General features: G+C 44.4%; 1 protein-coding gene across 6 annotated transcripts in view; it reads right to left on the bottom strand.

Annotated features, from left to right (window-relative positions):
- rims2b (regulating synaptic membrane exocytosis 2b) overlaps positions 1-7,527 on the bottom strand; it is a 250,923-nt gene extending 243,396 nt beyond the window's left edge. For 3 of the 6 annotated variants that reach the window (XM_037535353.1, XM_037535354.1, XM_037535355.1), the window contains exon 1: positions 6,953-7,527. In XM_037535353.1, coding sequence (XP_037391250.1) covers positions 6,953-7,101 — 149 coding nt within the window. In that variant the 5' untranslated portion in view covers positions 7,102-7,527. The remainder of the gene's footprint in view (positions 1-6,952) is intronic. The other 3 variants (XM_037535356.1, XM_037535357.1, XM_037535358.1) reach the window with 1 other exon arrangement.
- Between the last annotated feature and the right edge of the window lie 8,950 nt (positions 7,528-16,477).

Raw genomic sequence — 16,477 nt, 5'->3', positions numbered from 1 at the left:
CCAGTCCAGCCTAATAGGATCTGAGAGAATCATTAGGCTCTGGAGGACTCCTTAACAAACACCAGCTCCATCCCAGTCCATCCAGCAACATGGAACAGGGCAATGGGATTAATCTACTGGGAGAACCACAGACATTAACATCACCGTCAGCAAACGGCAGCAGACGTCGTGCTTTAGGTTACAGGTTAGCAAACAAAATGACGCAAAGGCTTCAGTTCAGAGGGTTCAGCTCACACTCTAGGCACGTTTACATGCAGCCTAATAATCTGTTATTAATCCAACTAATAGCTCCATTGGAATAGAATACGTCCATGTAAACACCTCAGTTGGAATGGTCTAGTCCAATTGAGGCCATTCGGAATACAGTTTCTATCCGATTGATCGAGGTGTGTAATCCTGTAAATAATCTGTTAAATAGAAGAATAATATCCGTGTAAACTCCTGTATCCGATTACATTCCCTATCGGAAAGTTTCAGTCCGTTCTGCATGAGCGTCGCGTCACAGTGAGAGTTTATACCGTTCAACACGCCGGAGCAGAAGCTGGTCTGCAGAGGAGACGAAGTTCATGCTCTGATCTTTAAAAGACGGCGGTGGGACGGACGTCCAGCTTATGCGTCTCAGAGCACGACGTCTTCCTCTCGGCCTTCTTTAATAAGGACGTGTGAAGGACGTTTTCCTGAGTCTGACGTCATTTTAAAGCAGTTAAAAACACAATCACTGCTCACTGCTGCTCATCTCACTCTGACTGGACCTCACGTGATGCTCGTCGTCATGGTAACGTCCACACTAAGCGGTTCTCCACGTAGGTTTAGATCTGATTATTTGTTGTGAGCATTTACAACAGTAAACAGAGATTTATGTCAGATTGTTGAGTAGAGGGAGAATAAACACCTCAGCCTTCGTCTGTAATCACAATGTTTTCAATCGTTTTGGAGAAAATCCCTGGAAACTTGCGAGAGACGCATCTCTGCTGTTCAGGAGACGACAACGATGCCTTTAGAGAGGAAGTGCTCAGAATCCTTCACTCAAGTTAAAACGAAAATAACAATGTGTCCTATTTTACAGTTTAAAATAAAAAAAAACCTGAAAATAAGAACTCCACTGCAATTAAAGCAATAAATGATTTGCACTAAACCATATCACATCAAATAAACAGTTTCATATATGAAGTGCATTTAATGCAGCAGATATTTCAATCAGCATCTCACCAACAACATGATTTCAAATTTCTCACACCTCATGTTTCGAGGCTTTGCTGTCAACCATGAGCTCAGCAAACGCCGCAGTGTAATACAGGCTTTAAAAATACAGCGAAGTCTGGTACAGCTATAAACGCGGTGGGTGTGCGGTGGTGGTGGTGGTGGTGTAGCCCTGCTGCTTTTCTTATCTCCTCCCAAAACTCTTCCCAGACACTAGACATTTGACCTTTGTCCTCTGTTTAGACTGACCATCCCATCTGGATCAGAGAGCAGAGTTAAATCAGGAACTGTGCCTGCCATGCAAACTGAGTTTGACTGGGTCTGTAACTCAGTACAGAGTAAATAAGATTCATCACTGGAATATTTCATCCTTTTATCAAACATGATATAATAATTCAATAATATAATGTGATATAACAACAGTGTGTGCTCGCTGATGGATGCCAGATTGTTGGCTGGCTTTCATGAAGTGCAGCATCAATAAAAACTGTATATACTGTATGAATAATGTGTATATATATATATATATATATATATATATATATATATATATATATATATATATGTATAAATAATATTTTTATAATGCCTTTCTTAAATATTCATAAATTCTTAAATAATGATACAATAAATAAAATAATAATCAAAAATGATGCAATAAAATTATAAATGATATACTAATAATGTAACAATAGGTAATAATAAATTGATCATTTTATTAATTATATGAATTATATTAATAAATATATTGACAATTATTAAATTGGTATTGAATAATGTAGCTTTCTTATATTTTATTTTATTTAAGAATTTGATCATTAATTATAAACATATGTATATATGAACGATAAAAATGATCAAAACAAATCCAAAAATGGAATGAAATAACACAACATAAGGAGCAGGTGTGTCCAAACCTCTGAGTGGCCCTATAAAGTGAGACTCTCTAGAACGCTAAGTTTGTGCTACTTGGTTGTGGCTTTAATCTAGTTGACCTCAGCTGCTCCCTGAATGTCCACCAGTCGCAGTGAGAGTAAGCCGAAGCGCCACGCAGGGAAAGACTGACACTTATCTGACCGAATCACTGCAGCCCTCCTGCGGGACAAACCTTAAAGACCACGACACAGTTCCGTGAAGTTCCGATGAAAATACACGGATTCAGACGTCAGGATACAATGATAATCTCAGAGGGTCTGTATGAGGGTCCATACTTTCAATCCTCACACTCACAACTACAGAATCACATGTTAGTTTCATAGTAGATACTGAATAATTTTAGTAGATACTGAATAATTCACAGTAGATAGTAAATAATTCATGGTGGATACTGAATAATTCATGATAGATACTGAATAATTCATAGTACTTCCTGAATAATTTATAGTAGACACTGAATCATTCATGGTAGATACTCAATAATTTTAGTAGGTACTGAATAATTTTAGTAGATACTAAATAATTCATGGCAGATACTGAATAATTCATAGTAGATGCTGAATAATTCATAGCATTGAATTGTAAGTCTTAACATTAATAACTGAATGATAAGCCTGTATTTTAAAGCAATACATTATAAATTAATGAATAACTAGTAGTAGATTTTGAATAATCCACAGTAGCTATGAAACAATCAATAGTAGATTCTAAATAACTGATTGTTGTTACTGAAGAATTCATTGAAGGTGTTTGCTAAACTTGATTATGTGGTTTCTGACACTCTGTTATCTCTAAACATGACTTCAAATACGCTGCATAGCTGGAAATCCAGGGGAAAGTGGACGAAATATCCACAGTGATAATAAACATGAAGATCCAACATGAAGGGACGAGCTCCTCCCAGGAGAGGTGTCCTGTCCAGCGATCACACAGCTGAAGCGTCTTCAGGAAGAGTGACAGGGCGGCTCATGCAGAGTGGCAGCGGTGGCAGTGTGAGTTTCTGAGTGTGTTTAAGCACTTTCAGACGGCGCTCCGACCCGCCTGCCAGCGCGCTCGCTCCGGACCCCCAGCCTTATCCAGCCCACCCTCCACGCATTTCAAACCTGTATCTACCAGAGCACACAGCTGCACAGCCCGCCACCCAAAAATGATGGTTCTTCAAGGGTTCTTCAATAAAGGCAGTCACATATAGAACCAGTGGTGAAATGGTTCTTCAGATTGATGGAGAATGTGTTGTATATGGTTCTATACAGCACCAAAACGGGCTGTTCTACTATTATGATGTCACGTTTATTCTTTAAAAAGATAGTTCTTCAAAGGTTCTTCAGTAAAGTTTAAATTAGGGGGTTCTCTGCATCATGAAAGGTTTCCTTACACTGATGAAGAAAGTGCTGTATTTGGTTCTATATAGCACCTTTTTGGAAAGGGTTTTATACAGCATCAAAAAGCGCTTCGATGTCACAGTATCGCTTGATACAACAGAAGAACCTTATTTTGGTGCTATATAGAACCCCTTTCAAAAAGGTTCTACATAGAACCACCTACAGTACATTCTCCATTGATCTGAAGAACCCTGCGTCCACTCACTGGCCACTTTATTAGAAACACCTACCTTGTGCTTCCACTCACTGGCCACTTTATTAGAAACACCCACCTTGTTCTTCCACTCGCTGGCCACTTTATCGGAAACACTCACTTCCTGCTTCCACTCACTGGCCACTTTATTAGAAACACCCACCTTGTGCTTCCACTAACTGGCCACTTTATCGGAAACCCCTCTCTTATAGCTCCACTATGTAGGTGTACAGTTACAAATTGTAGCTCATTTGTTTCTGCAGTTTATCAGCCCACTGTACTCTATTCATCACTGGTCAGTTTCTGACCACAGGGCCGCTGCTGTCCAGATAGTATTTGAGTGGTGGTTCATCCTCAGCAAAGTAGTGACCGGTAGTGTGAAACTGACCATAAATTAAGGGCTACAGCACAGCCACGACAAACGGTACCCCAGCAGAGTGAAGCAACAGAGGAGGCATTTCTGATGAATAAGCTGCACTTATTTTATTTATTGTATTGTATCTTATTGTTATTGTATTGCATTGAATGGCTCAGAGTTCTGTGTTCAACTCTGGTTCTTTTTCTCTCGGTGTCTGCAGTGACTGTGTTTCTATCAGTATCTGAGCTCAGGACCGTCTTTCTCTCTAAGCTATTGGTAACTAGCAGAGATACTTTCTCTAGACAGACAAAACACTTCTTGTAAGTCGCTCTGGATAAGAGCGTCTGCTAAACGCTGTAAATGTAAATGTAAAATGATGAATTGGCCGAGGAGTATGCATGAATGCAGTATAACGAGCCAATCTGTTATTTTCTGCCCTCCTCTGAATCACGAATACTACAACTGGACCGAGAAACTCCAGTAACGTGTGAAAACACTCAGCCACACCATGAGTGACAGGATGAGTCAAGCACAGCTCGTGCAGAGAGGACATTTTTCACACAAAAGGTGGCAAAAAAGCCTCAGTGTGATAAATGGGGAAGAGTTTTGGACCTGCCACAATGAAAGGTTAGCGATGCCACACAAAACGTGGCGTCAGATTGCATAGAAATGTCACACGTCCACACCACAAGGCATCAGGCAGTCAACACGTCTGGCCCATATGCAGCACATGCCGGCTCTCAGAGGGTCAGGTGGGCTTCAGACACAGCAGGACAGGTACGCTGGCTCTGTCCAGAAGACACAAAGTCCAGAAGTGCATAGTTGGCACAGAATGCATACAGCTTTTGGTAACACTTTATTAGGATAGTCCACTGTAGATGCTTTGTAGGTACTTAATTTACTTTCAAGCTACACACACACACACACACACACACACATGTCTTATAAGTCTTATCCTACTGGGTCATGAGGGGAACCTATGCCAGCTGTCATTGGGTGGAGGGCAGAATACACCCTGGACAGGTCACCAGTCCATCGCAGGACAGACAGACACTCATATACATGCACACACAGAGCACAAACGCAGGCAATGTAGCATGTCCAATTGGCCTGACCGCACGTCTCTGGACTGTGGGAGCACCCGGAGGAAACCACTGGGAGAACATGCGAACTCCACACAGAAAGGACCCTGGTCGCCCGGCTGGGGAATCGAATGTAGCCAACAAGTATTGGAAGCTTACACATCATCACACACTCGCCTTGAACCACAGCACAAAACACATGATCGAGCATGCGGTCAGCACTACGCTAAATGGTGAGGTATTAGCTTCAGTCACTTGTTAGTTAGTTGGGCTTGTAGCTCCACCAAACACGTCTTGACAGAAGAACCAGATTTTAGGGTAAAGCCAGGCAAACTGGGTCAGCTGGATTTTCTGCAGACCTGTTGCTTTAATACAGACAATGATTCAGTTATGAATCTTAAGACTTACAATTCAGAACTACTACAAATTATTCAGTATCTACTGTGAATTATTCAGTATCTTCTATGAATTATTCAGTGTCTACTATGGATTTTTTAATATCCACCATTAACTATTCAGTGTATATCATGTATTATTCAGTATCCACTATGAATTATTCCATATCTACTACAAATTATTTGATATCTACTATGAATTATTCAGCATCTACTATGGATTATTCAGTATCTACTATGAATTATTCAGTATCTCCTACAAATTATTTGATATCTACTATGAATTATTCAGCATCTTCTATGAGCTATTCAGTATCTACTATGAATTATTCAGCATCTACTATGAATTATTCAGCATCTACTATGAATTATTCAGCATCTACTATGAATGGTTCATCACCTGCTGCGAAACCGCTGTTCTGTAATTATGAGAGCGAGGAACCGAGTCGCGGACTCTCATACAGACCCTTAGAGTTGAACAGGCTCATAGAGGCAGCCTGACTCGAACCCCAGCTTAAACTGAAATGATCGCGCCAAAGGAGCCTCCCGCAGAGCTGCAAAGCACCACGTGTCAATAAAAAACACACTCGTGAAAAAACGCACCCAGAGCTTCCAGTGTGTGTGTGTGGGGTGGGAGGGTAAACAGGGGTTACACGTCTTCATGACCTGAGTTAAGGCTCAGAGTAAAGGCAGCAGCCCTGCCGTCACCCAGCTCCTCCTTCGAATTCCCCGTTCCACCTTAAACGGTGCAGCAGTTCGCTGCAGGCTGTCGGCGCCCGAATGGAACTGCTGCGCCATTTTTAAGGTGGACCGTGCGAATTGGAGCCGGGAGCCGGCGGAGCGAGGGAGGGCGGGGGAGGGGGGACTCGTCCGCGCTTGGCGGCTCGGTGGAAGCGGCGAGAGGGGGTGGACAGCGACGTGGTGCTGAAAGGCTCCGACGGCAGAGGGGCAGTCTATCCGGCCTCCACGCGAGACAGGCTACCGCTCCATTCAGCAGGAGCCGTGAAAACGTGAATGGCACAAAAAAAAAGAGAGGGATTTTTCTCCCCCCCTCCCTCCCTCCCTTTCTCCTCGCCGAAGATGGCGCCCAGAGCTAACCCAACCCAGGAGGACGCAAAAGCTGCTACACCGGCGCCAGTGGCAGCCAAAGCCCCAGCGAAAGCCCCTAAATGTAGGAAAGCAGAGCCCCCCCCGACACCCCAAGGCACCAGCACTTAGAGGCCAGTGGGGTCAGTTCCCTGTTCGAATTTCCCCGTTCCACCTTAAATGGTGCAGCAGTTACATTCTGGCGCCTGAGGCGCCAGAATGTAACTGCTGCACCATTTAAGGTGGAACGGGGAAATTCGAACAACAAGCTGGCGAATGGAAGCCGCAGCGGGGTAAAGGAGCAGGAGGAGGCGTCTTACTTCAGCATGGACTGCTCCTTCTCCTCTTCCTTCTTCTGGCGATCCATGACCGAGAGGATGATCTTTCGCTCCTCCTCGGTGAGGTGGCTCAGGTCCGGCACGTCCGGCGGGGCTGCCGGGCTGCCCCGGGGCCCGAGAGGAGCTGACATCTTCAGGCTGCTGCAGAGAATGATAGATACACACGTACATAGTACAGAAAGCAGGCTGGCGGAGGAGCTAGAGGAGCCAACGCAGCGACAGGGCTCCCTACACCGGGATTACAGAGTGGACAGTGCCATGATATCCTATATTATCGTTGCCTCGGCTGCGTTTGGCCACCTGCTCTGCCTCCACAACCCGCTAATTCCCACTGACTTCCTCCGCCGTCCTGCCAGAGCAGCTCCTGCCTCCCCTGCCTCGTGCACACCTCCTCCTCCCCCGGGCTGAGAAATCAAGCGCTCTTGCCTTTTAGCTCGCAGTCATGGTCAGTCCAGTCTAACCCATAGCTGCTCCCTCTCTGGACGGCTCCTCTCTCCGCGTCGCTTTGGCTCCCCTTTAGTTTATTTATTTATTTTTGATTTATGTTTTTTTTTTCTTTTCCTGAGCCCACATAGCTCCCCCCCCCCCTCTCCTGGCTGATACAATTCTTGGAGATTTCTTCAATGCAGAAAAAAAAATGGATGCAATAAAGGGGAAACAGACCGAAAGCCCCTGGTGGGCGGGGCGACGCTCTGACGTAGGACAAAGATCAGCCACGCCCCCGCCTGGTGGTCGGGGCAAAGAGGAAGTCACCAAGGAGTTTTCGCTTCCCACCCGTTTTCCGGCAAACGAGGATTGGTTGAAAGATGCTTCTCCATGGGGTTCTTTGGTGAAGGCAATGGTTCCTTGGGGAACCAAAGGTCATGTGTGCTTAGATGGGTCTTCTGACAGATGGAAAATGTGTTGGATGTGGTTCTATATAGCTCCAAACAGGGTTCTGGTATCGGATGGATATTGTATTAGAAGCAGAACTCTTTTTGGTGCTATGTTCTACATAGAACCATTCGTTAATTATATGTACTCTCACCGGCCACTTTATTAGGTACCCCTTGCTAGTAAAAGGCTGGACCCCCTTTTGCCTTCAGAACTGCTTTAATTCTTCGTGTCAGTCTTTCAACAAGGTGTTGGAAACGTTCCTCAGAGATTCTGGTTGGTTATTTGAGTTCCTGCTGCCTTTCTATCATCTGGAACCAGTCTGCCCATTCTCCTCTGACCTCTCACATCAACAAGGCATTTTCATCCACACAACTGACCGCTCACTGGATGTTTCCTCTTTTTCGGACCGTTCTCTGTAAACCCTAGAGATGGTTGTGTGTGAAAATCCCAGCAGATCAGCAGTTTCTGAAATACTCAGACCAGCCCGTCTGGCACCAACAACCACGCCACGTTCAAAGACCCTTAAATCCCCTTTCTTCCCCGTTCTGATGCTCGGTCTGCACTTCAGCAAGTCGTCTTGACCACCTCTACACGCCTCTACATGTGTATGTATATTTATTTTGTGGTCAGTTCTGGGTTCAGTGCGGTGTTTGCTGGATGTACGGAAGTGAAGGGAAGGCATGAAGCAGCTGGTCCAGTCAGTTCATCCAGGCCATGTGAGCAACAGAGGACACCCTAAATCCACTGGAGACACAGCGTATCTCTCACGGAATAATCTGGACCGTATTCAGGTGCAGTCGTCTCTCTAGTAAACACAACCGTCTCGCCAAGACACATTCGACAAGCAAAACTCCTCCCAGTACAACCTAAACTCCTCCCAGTACAACCTAAACTCCTCCCAGTACAACACAAACTCCTCCAGTACAACCTAAACTCCTCCCAGTACAACACAGACTCCTCCAGTACAACCTAAACTCCTCCCAGTACAACACAGACTCCTCCAGTACAACCTAAACTCCTCCCAGTACAACCTAAACCCCTCCCAGTACAACACAGACTCATCCAGTACAACCTAAACTCCTCCCAGTACAACACAGACTCATCCAGTACAACCTAAACTCCTCCCAGTACAACCTAAACTCCTCCCAGTACAACACAGACTCCTCCATTACAACCTAAACTCCTCCCAGTACAACACAGACTCCTCCAGTACAACCTAAACTCCTCCCAGTACAACCTAAACTCCTCCCAGTACAACACAGACTCATCCAGTACAACCTAAACTCCTCCCAGTACAACACAGACTCATCCAGTACAACCTAAACTCCTCCCAGTACAACCTAAACTCCTCCCAGTACAACACAGACTCCTCCATTACAACCTAAACTCCTCCCAGTACAACACAGACTCCTCCAGTACAACCTAAACTCCTCCCAGTACAACACAGACTCCTCCAGTACAACCTAAACTCCTCCCAGTACAACACAGACTCCTCCAGTACAACCTAAACTCCTCCCATTAAAACCAAAACTCCGATTCCGGCCCAGCCAACCGGAGACACAGTTGGCTACCAAGTGTAAATGCACAAGGCTAAAATCTTATCAGGACACAGTCACACACAGGAAGTGACCAGGTGTAAACAGGGTCACTCTTGGGCAAGGGCAGGGTTCTGGTTTCAGAAGTGACTGGGGGTCTATTTACATTTGTGTGGGCTTTCTCCTCCCCGTTGAATGTCCTGTCTGGAGTCCATGTGGTGATGTTTCCCTGAAATCTGTCAAATCCTTTTCTGGGTAGCGAGAAACGGATTACGGCCTGGATAGAACTTTTTTTTCAAACCGTCAGAAAACAGCATGAATTCAGAACCAGCTCATGTAGGAACTTTCTGTGAGGAGCTTTTAGAGGGACGTCTGGTTCCCATCACCACCACTGTGAGCAGCTCTGACTCTCTAGGACAGAGCGTTTCACCCCAAACCGCTCTGAACGGCTCTGTTTACATCTGAACCGTTTAATTAAGCAGGGATTTTGAAAAACAGGTGGGGTTCCCCTTTAACTGTGTAGTGTGTGGGAGATGGGGGAGAATACATGTAACTCTGTGAGGCCCAGTAGATGTAAGAGGTACTACCTACACATTAGGGGGCATCTATTACAGCCATACATTGAAACAGTTTTTAGGAAACCAAAGGTTCTTCAGGGATGCCGGTCCAAGGAACCCCTTTTGGAACCCTTATTTTTAAGAATGGAGCTGGTGCTGTTGCCATTCTAGACACTCCAGCTCCTCTGACTGCTGCAGTGCTTTCCCACACAGCTTTGTCAACACGTCTTCCTCAGAGAGACTACAGGGCTGTAAAATGGACCTATGCTGCCACCTGCTGTTGAGGAGGATGACACTGCTCAGCCCAATTGTGAGAAAATGTACATTATTGATCCAGTAAGTAACTGTGTAATTAACCCCCTACTGCAGGTGTTATGAGAGCAACTAAAACATATTTGATTCACTTTTCTTACATAAAATGGACCTGATTATTAAATATCAAAACATTTTGTGTGCAGGGGTGGGCGGCACGGTGGTGCAGTGGGTAGTTGTGTTGCCTCACAGCAAGTAGGGCCTGGGTTCGATTCCCCGGCTGGGCAGTCCTTCCTGTGTGGAGTTTGCATGTTCTCCCTGTGTCTGTGTGGGTTTCCTCTGGGTTCTCTGGTTTACTCCCACAGTCCAAAGACAAGCAGTCAGGCTAACTGGACATGGTGAATTGCCCATAGGTGTGAGTGAATGTGTCTGTTTGCCCTGCGATGGACTGGCCACCTGTCTGGTGTGTATCATGCCTTCCGCCCGATGACAGCTGGGATAGAAGCACAACGTTGCTTCTAGACAATAAACATATTTCCAAAACCCTTCAAATTATGAAGAGAAGTCGTAACACATTAATAGGGAGGGCAACAGTGACCTGCTGCGTGCCAGATAGTGAGCTCACATTCATCTGTGAGGAGCTTTTAGAGGGGGACGTCTGGTTCCCATCACCACCACTTGGAGCAGCTCTGACTCAGTCCAATCCATTCCACCTGTCGCACAACGTTGCTTCTAGACAACAAACATGTTTCTGCAAATTGTCATTTTAAAAAAATGATACTGAATGTTAAAACAGAGGTTTAAAAGTGCCCACTAAGAGGGAGCATGGCCAGTCACATGCTTTTACTGATAAGATAATATGAGATAATGCTTTATTAGTCCCACAGCAGGGAATTCACAGCACTACAGCAGCAGAGTAACAGGAGTAAGGCTCTCAGGAATAGAAACGGGAAACAATATAAACATTATAAACATTATAAATAATAAAAGTTAAAGTTAAATCTCGACTATTTACAACAAAATAAGAATAAGAATAAAATAAGAGTTGCATAAGATCTGTATTGCACTTATGAACATATTGCACAATGAAAAATATTTACATTCTGTATAGTGTGTGTGTATATTGTATGCATGTGTATTGTGTGTGTGTGTGTGTATTGTATATGTGTATATAATGTGTGCTGCAGAGGCTTGATGGTCTGCATGGGAAGACCAGCCAAGAGTGAGTTGCAGTAGTCGAGCCTTGAGATGGCCAGAGACTGCACGAGCACCTGGGTGGCCTCTTGGGTGAGGAAGGGTCAGATCCTCTGGATGTTGTACAGTAGAAACCTGCATGACCGAGTCAGGTTCGCGATGTGAGTCGAGAATGATAACTGGCCATCCAGGGTCACACCAAGACTTCTTGCCTCTGCAGATGGAACAATCCAGGAGTTCTCGATGAGATAGCAAGATCATGAGGACCTGTAGTCACAGGGATGAATATCAGCTCAGTCTTGCTAGGACTGAGCTTCAGGTGGTGGGCTGCCATCCATGTAGAGATGTCAGACAGGCATGCCGAGATGCAACTGGAAACCTGTGAGTCAGAGGGAGAGAAAGAAAACATTAGTTGAGTGTCATCAGCATAACAGTGATAAGAGAAGCCATGAGAAGATATTACATCACCAAGAGAGCTGGGGTTAAGTACATTTGAAGGGAAATACTTTAGTACTTTTACTCAAGTGGAGGTCTAAAGGGAGGAACTTCTACTTTTACTGGAGGAATATTTTACCTTGGGGGTCTCGACTTTAACTCCAGTACGTGGTTTGAGTACTTCGTCCACCTCTGGCTGTTTCAGTAAAAGTTATTTAGTTTTCAGCATCAGGAAAAAAGCATCTAAAGACAACAGCAAATTACACAGAAGCCACAACAACTTCATGTAGTGTCACATTTTAAAGTGTAATCCTATGCAAGGTTTGGGTGCCTCTGGTCAAATTCCTTGTACTTGTTGATTTTCTAATGTTAACATATCCTCTGCAGAGACCACACGTCTGCACATTCTAATACACAGTTACTGTTCACTTGCTCAAGTTAACAAGTTTAAGAAAACACAAACATAAAATGTTGCCTGTGCAAACGTTTGCATACGAGCGTATTTCCTCTGTCCACCCATTCCCGTTATTCCAGCTCCCGTTCTTCTCAGGAGCCTCACTTTCAGCTCCTCAAAGAACCTGCAGACACGCCTCCAAAGCTCAGTCTGAGAAGCTGGTTGTATTTTCTGAGGTGATCAAACCCATTCAGTGGTGCTGAGGTCTGGACCTCTGGGGTGGTCAATCCATCATTCAGCTTCTTTGTTTGATGTGTCCGTCTCCTTTTCTCAGTGAGGTTCTTCTTGATCAGCTACACGTCCTTTCAGACCCACAGCGCTGAGTGGTCTTCTCACAGTGGAAGGATGGACAGAAACACCTGTGGATGTTTTCAGATCTGTAGCAGCTCGATGTTCTCCTCTCTCTCAGAGACGAGAGCTTTAGGTGCTGTTTATCTGATGGGGGGGGGTAAGTTTTGGGGTCTAACAGGTCTTCCAGGTGGTTGTTAGGAGCCCCAGTTTTATAATCAGTTTTTGAACTCCAGTTTTGGAAACTTTCATATGCAAGTGGATCATCTTGTATGTAATCTCCTCAGAAACGTCTCCTGAATAATTTGTAAATGATACTGTTTTAACTGGAAATTGCACTGTACTGTATACATCAGAAAGTTTTAGATTTTGAAATATAAACACGTCAGAATTGTAAATCCTGCCAGACTAAACTGTAAAACACCAGGAAGGACGGTGGAGAGTGTTAGTGATATAAAAAGGCTCATGTATGAGGAGAAGGTTTATCTCTCACATACACCTTCTAAGTTGGTCCCAGCTGTCATCGGGCAGGATCACCTGCCTTCAGGTGAGCAATTTAGCCCACCTGCATGTCTGTAGACTGTGGGAGGAAACCCAGAGACGGGGAGAACATGCAGACTCCACACAGAAAGGACCCTGGTTGCCCGGCCGGGGATTCAAACCCAGACCCTACTTGCTGTGAGGCAACAGCGCTACCAACCGTGCCACTGTGCCACCCTGTAGCTGAACATATGTGTTGTTAATGAGCTTGTTCTAAATCCCTTTAGCATTTGTAGAGCTGTAAAGTGCAACTGAGGCCTATTTGAAAACCCTGTGCTTTATTTCTTTGCTAATATTTGCTGTGTTGTTTGTTAACGTGGGACGTACTAGACTGCGCTGTATTGGTCCTCTGGGCTGTGTTTGATAGCCATGTTCTGTATTTGTAAGCCACAGTGCTTGTTCCTAAGCATTTATAAAACTTTCTCTCTTTGATTCTCAGCTTTGGCATTAAAGGGGAATTCCACCAATTTTTCATAATTCCTGCATCATTTATTTTTTTACAGTGGTGGTGATGGGAACCAGACGTCGCCATGACTACAACACAGATATAGACACTTTATTTACCATCCAGAACCACCAGAGAACCTACACGAGTCTTCTGAGTTCATATGGAATGCTGATGATGGAAAATAGTGGAAAATCTGGAATAATGAGTTTTCTTTGGGGACTATTTTGCCGCACAGCGCCCTGCATGTCTCCCTCCACCATGAATGGAGTTGAAGTTCTCTAAACTCACATAAAACAGCGTCTCAGTCATCAGGCAGTGAATTCAGAACCAGCTCATGTAGGAACTTTCTGTGAGGAGCTTGAATGTGAGCAGCTCTGACTCTGTAAGTTTATCTAGAACAGAGCGTTTCACCCCAAACCGCTCTGAACGGCTCTGTTTACGTCTGAACCAGTTAATTATGTACAAATTTTGAAAAATTAGTGGAAATGACCTTTAACCTCTTACCAAGCCATGGTTTTGTTACACACTTCAATGTCTTCAATCTAAGAAAAGCTCTAGCAGTTTGCACTGAAATCCCTCTAGTTACTGAAGAATAAACCTCAGTATGCAATTATCCTGGGATGTTAAAGAGCGGAGAGGAGCGCGCAGGACCCTGGAGTCACCAGACTGAATGAGAAGAATCCAGGCTGTGATTCTGCCATGCTGGGAAAACAGAAAAGAGGAAGCGCTCCATGCGAGGAGGATGTTGGGGTTAGGGCCCGCGTCACGTGCCGTATCACTCGAAAAAGGGAACAGCTCTGTCGTTGGTTTGAGTCAGTTTTCTCTCGCTGTTGATACTTAACAAATGCAAGCAAGTCAGAGAAACGTAGCTGCGCTCCTTCAGTGACGTTTAGAGAGTCCGTCAGATTTATTTCACGAGTGTTTACTCGCTCAGTGCAGTCTTGAGAGGAACTCTCAACTTCTTCCCCATCGCAGCAGCTATTAGCACATTCTTTCACTCACGCTGTTTGTGCTCGGCCTATCTTTCCCTCTCTGTACTCCACGGTTTACAGCCTGGCCTACTTGCCAGCTGCGAGTGATGCTTCCATGTTACTGACCGCTGAGTGTGACTCGGTGAGAGCTCAGAAGTAATGAGATTGATGTACAGATGAGTTAAACCTATGACCTTTGTCTTCTTCTTCTGCTGTGACTTGACCAGGGCATGTTTTGGTTTGTCCATCTGAATTTTCGTGACCAAATCATAAGGCAAATTATTCAGTAACTGCATAAAATAAATCTACATTTTTATTTATTTATCTTTTATTTTTTGTAAAAGCCCCTCATGATCTCCACACATCACTACACGCTCACAGTTTACTGCTAAAGTCCAAAAAGCCTCCTTACACACTTAACACACTTTGGTTCTTCAAGGGTTCTTTAGTAAAGAAAATGGTTCTATATTGAACCATGAACGCTCAAAGGACTCGTTACATGATTAAAGCGTTCTGAAAGGGTTCTTTGGACTGAAGGAAAATGTGCATGAATAGAACCTTTTTGAAAAGGGTTCTATATAGCACCCGAAAAGTACAAGCTTGACATTGTAACAGTAGAGGAACGCTTTTTGATGCTATATAGGAAACGTTCTTTATAGAACCATCTAAAGCACATTCCCCATCACTCTGAAGAACCCTTTCATGATGCAAAGAGCAATTTAATCATGCAAAGGGTTCTTCAAGGTTTTATATAGAACCACTTCCTTTAAGTGATACTTTTTAATCCCACCAACGGGGAAATTCCACCTCCACATTTAACCCATCCATGAAGTGAAGCACCACGTACACACTAGTGAACACACACACTAGGGGGCAGTGAGCACACTTGCCCGGAGCGGTGGGCAGCCCCATCCACAGCACCTGGGGAGCAGTTGGGGGTTAGGTGTCTTGCTCAAGGACACCTCAGTCATGGACTGTCGACACTGGGGATCGAACCGGCGACCTTCTGGTCACAGGGCCAGTTCCCTGACCTCCAGCCCACAACTGCCCCTTTTGCCTTTACAAAAGAACCCCTGACGCACCATCTTTTTAAAGAGTGTACTTTATAAAAAGCCTAGCCTTACACACTAAAAAAGAGGGTTCTTCAATGTTCTTTGGTAATGAAAATGCTTCTATATAGAACCATGAACACTCAAAGAACCCTTTGCATGGAGAAATGGTTACATATATTGATTGTGAATGTGTCGTAGAAGGTTCTACATAGAACCCTTTTGAAAAGGGTTCCGTATAGCACCAAAAAATGTTCTTCTACTGTTATGATGTCTGTTACAATAGAAGAATGCTCTTTGGTGCTATATGGAACCACAAAGCACGTTCTCCATCAGTCTGAAGAACCATCTCACCATGCAAAGAACCATTTACTCATGTGAAGGGTTCTTTGAGCTGTAATGGGACTACATACAAGTATATGTTCTTTACTAAAGAACGCTTAAAGAACCGCCTTTTTTTTAAGTGTGTACTTGTTCTGATGCAAAAAGTTTCCGTTATTTATTTTTATTGGATCAAGTGAAGAAGAAACACAGGAAAGGCCAAAATCTGCTTTTTACTGAACGTACAGCAAAAAAGACACGTATAGGACCCTCAACCTGGGTGAGGTCACCGCTCACCACTGGCTTTACTCTGATGGTGACACCCCCAACACATTAACCCACTCCAGACACATAATTAAGCAGTAGAACACTCGACATCATGTGTTACCACGAAATACCATCCCGGCTGTGATCTGGTGTCCGTAGATCATCCCAGCCGTGATGTTACTGGTGATAACTCCCTCCTCGAGTGTCTCTACTGCTTTAATACAGCAGTTAAATAAATACAGTAAGAAATGAATAAACTGGCCGTGAACGCGGCTTTAATATGTTTTAATGTTCAGCTCCTTCCTCCTAATTAGAGCTCC

This window comes from Pygocentrus nattereri, chromosome 27 (assembly GCF_015220715.1).
Source record: "Pygocentrus nattereri isolate fPygNat1 chromosome 27, fPygNat1.pri, whole genome shotgun sequence".
In the NCBI taxonomy this organism is placed as follows: Eukaryota; Metazoa; Chordata; class Actinopteri; order Characiformes; family Serrasalmidae; genus Pygocentrus; species Pygocentrus nattereri.
Note: the sequence above shows the minus strand (reverse complement) of the source record. Positions and strands in the feature narration are given on the sequence as shown.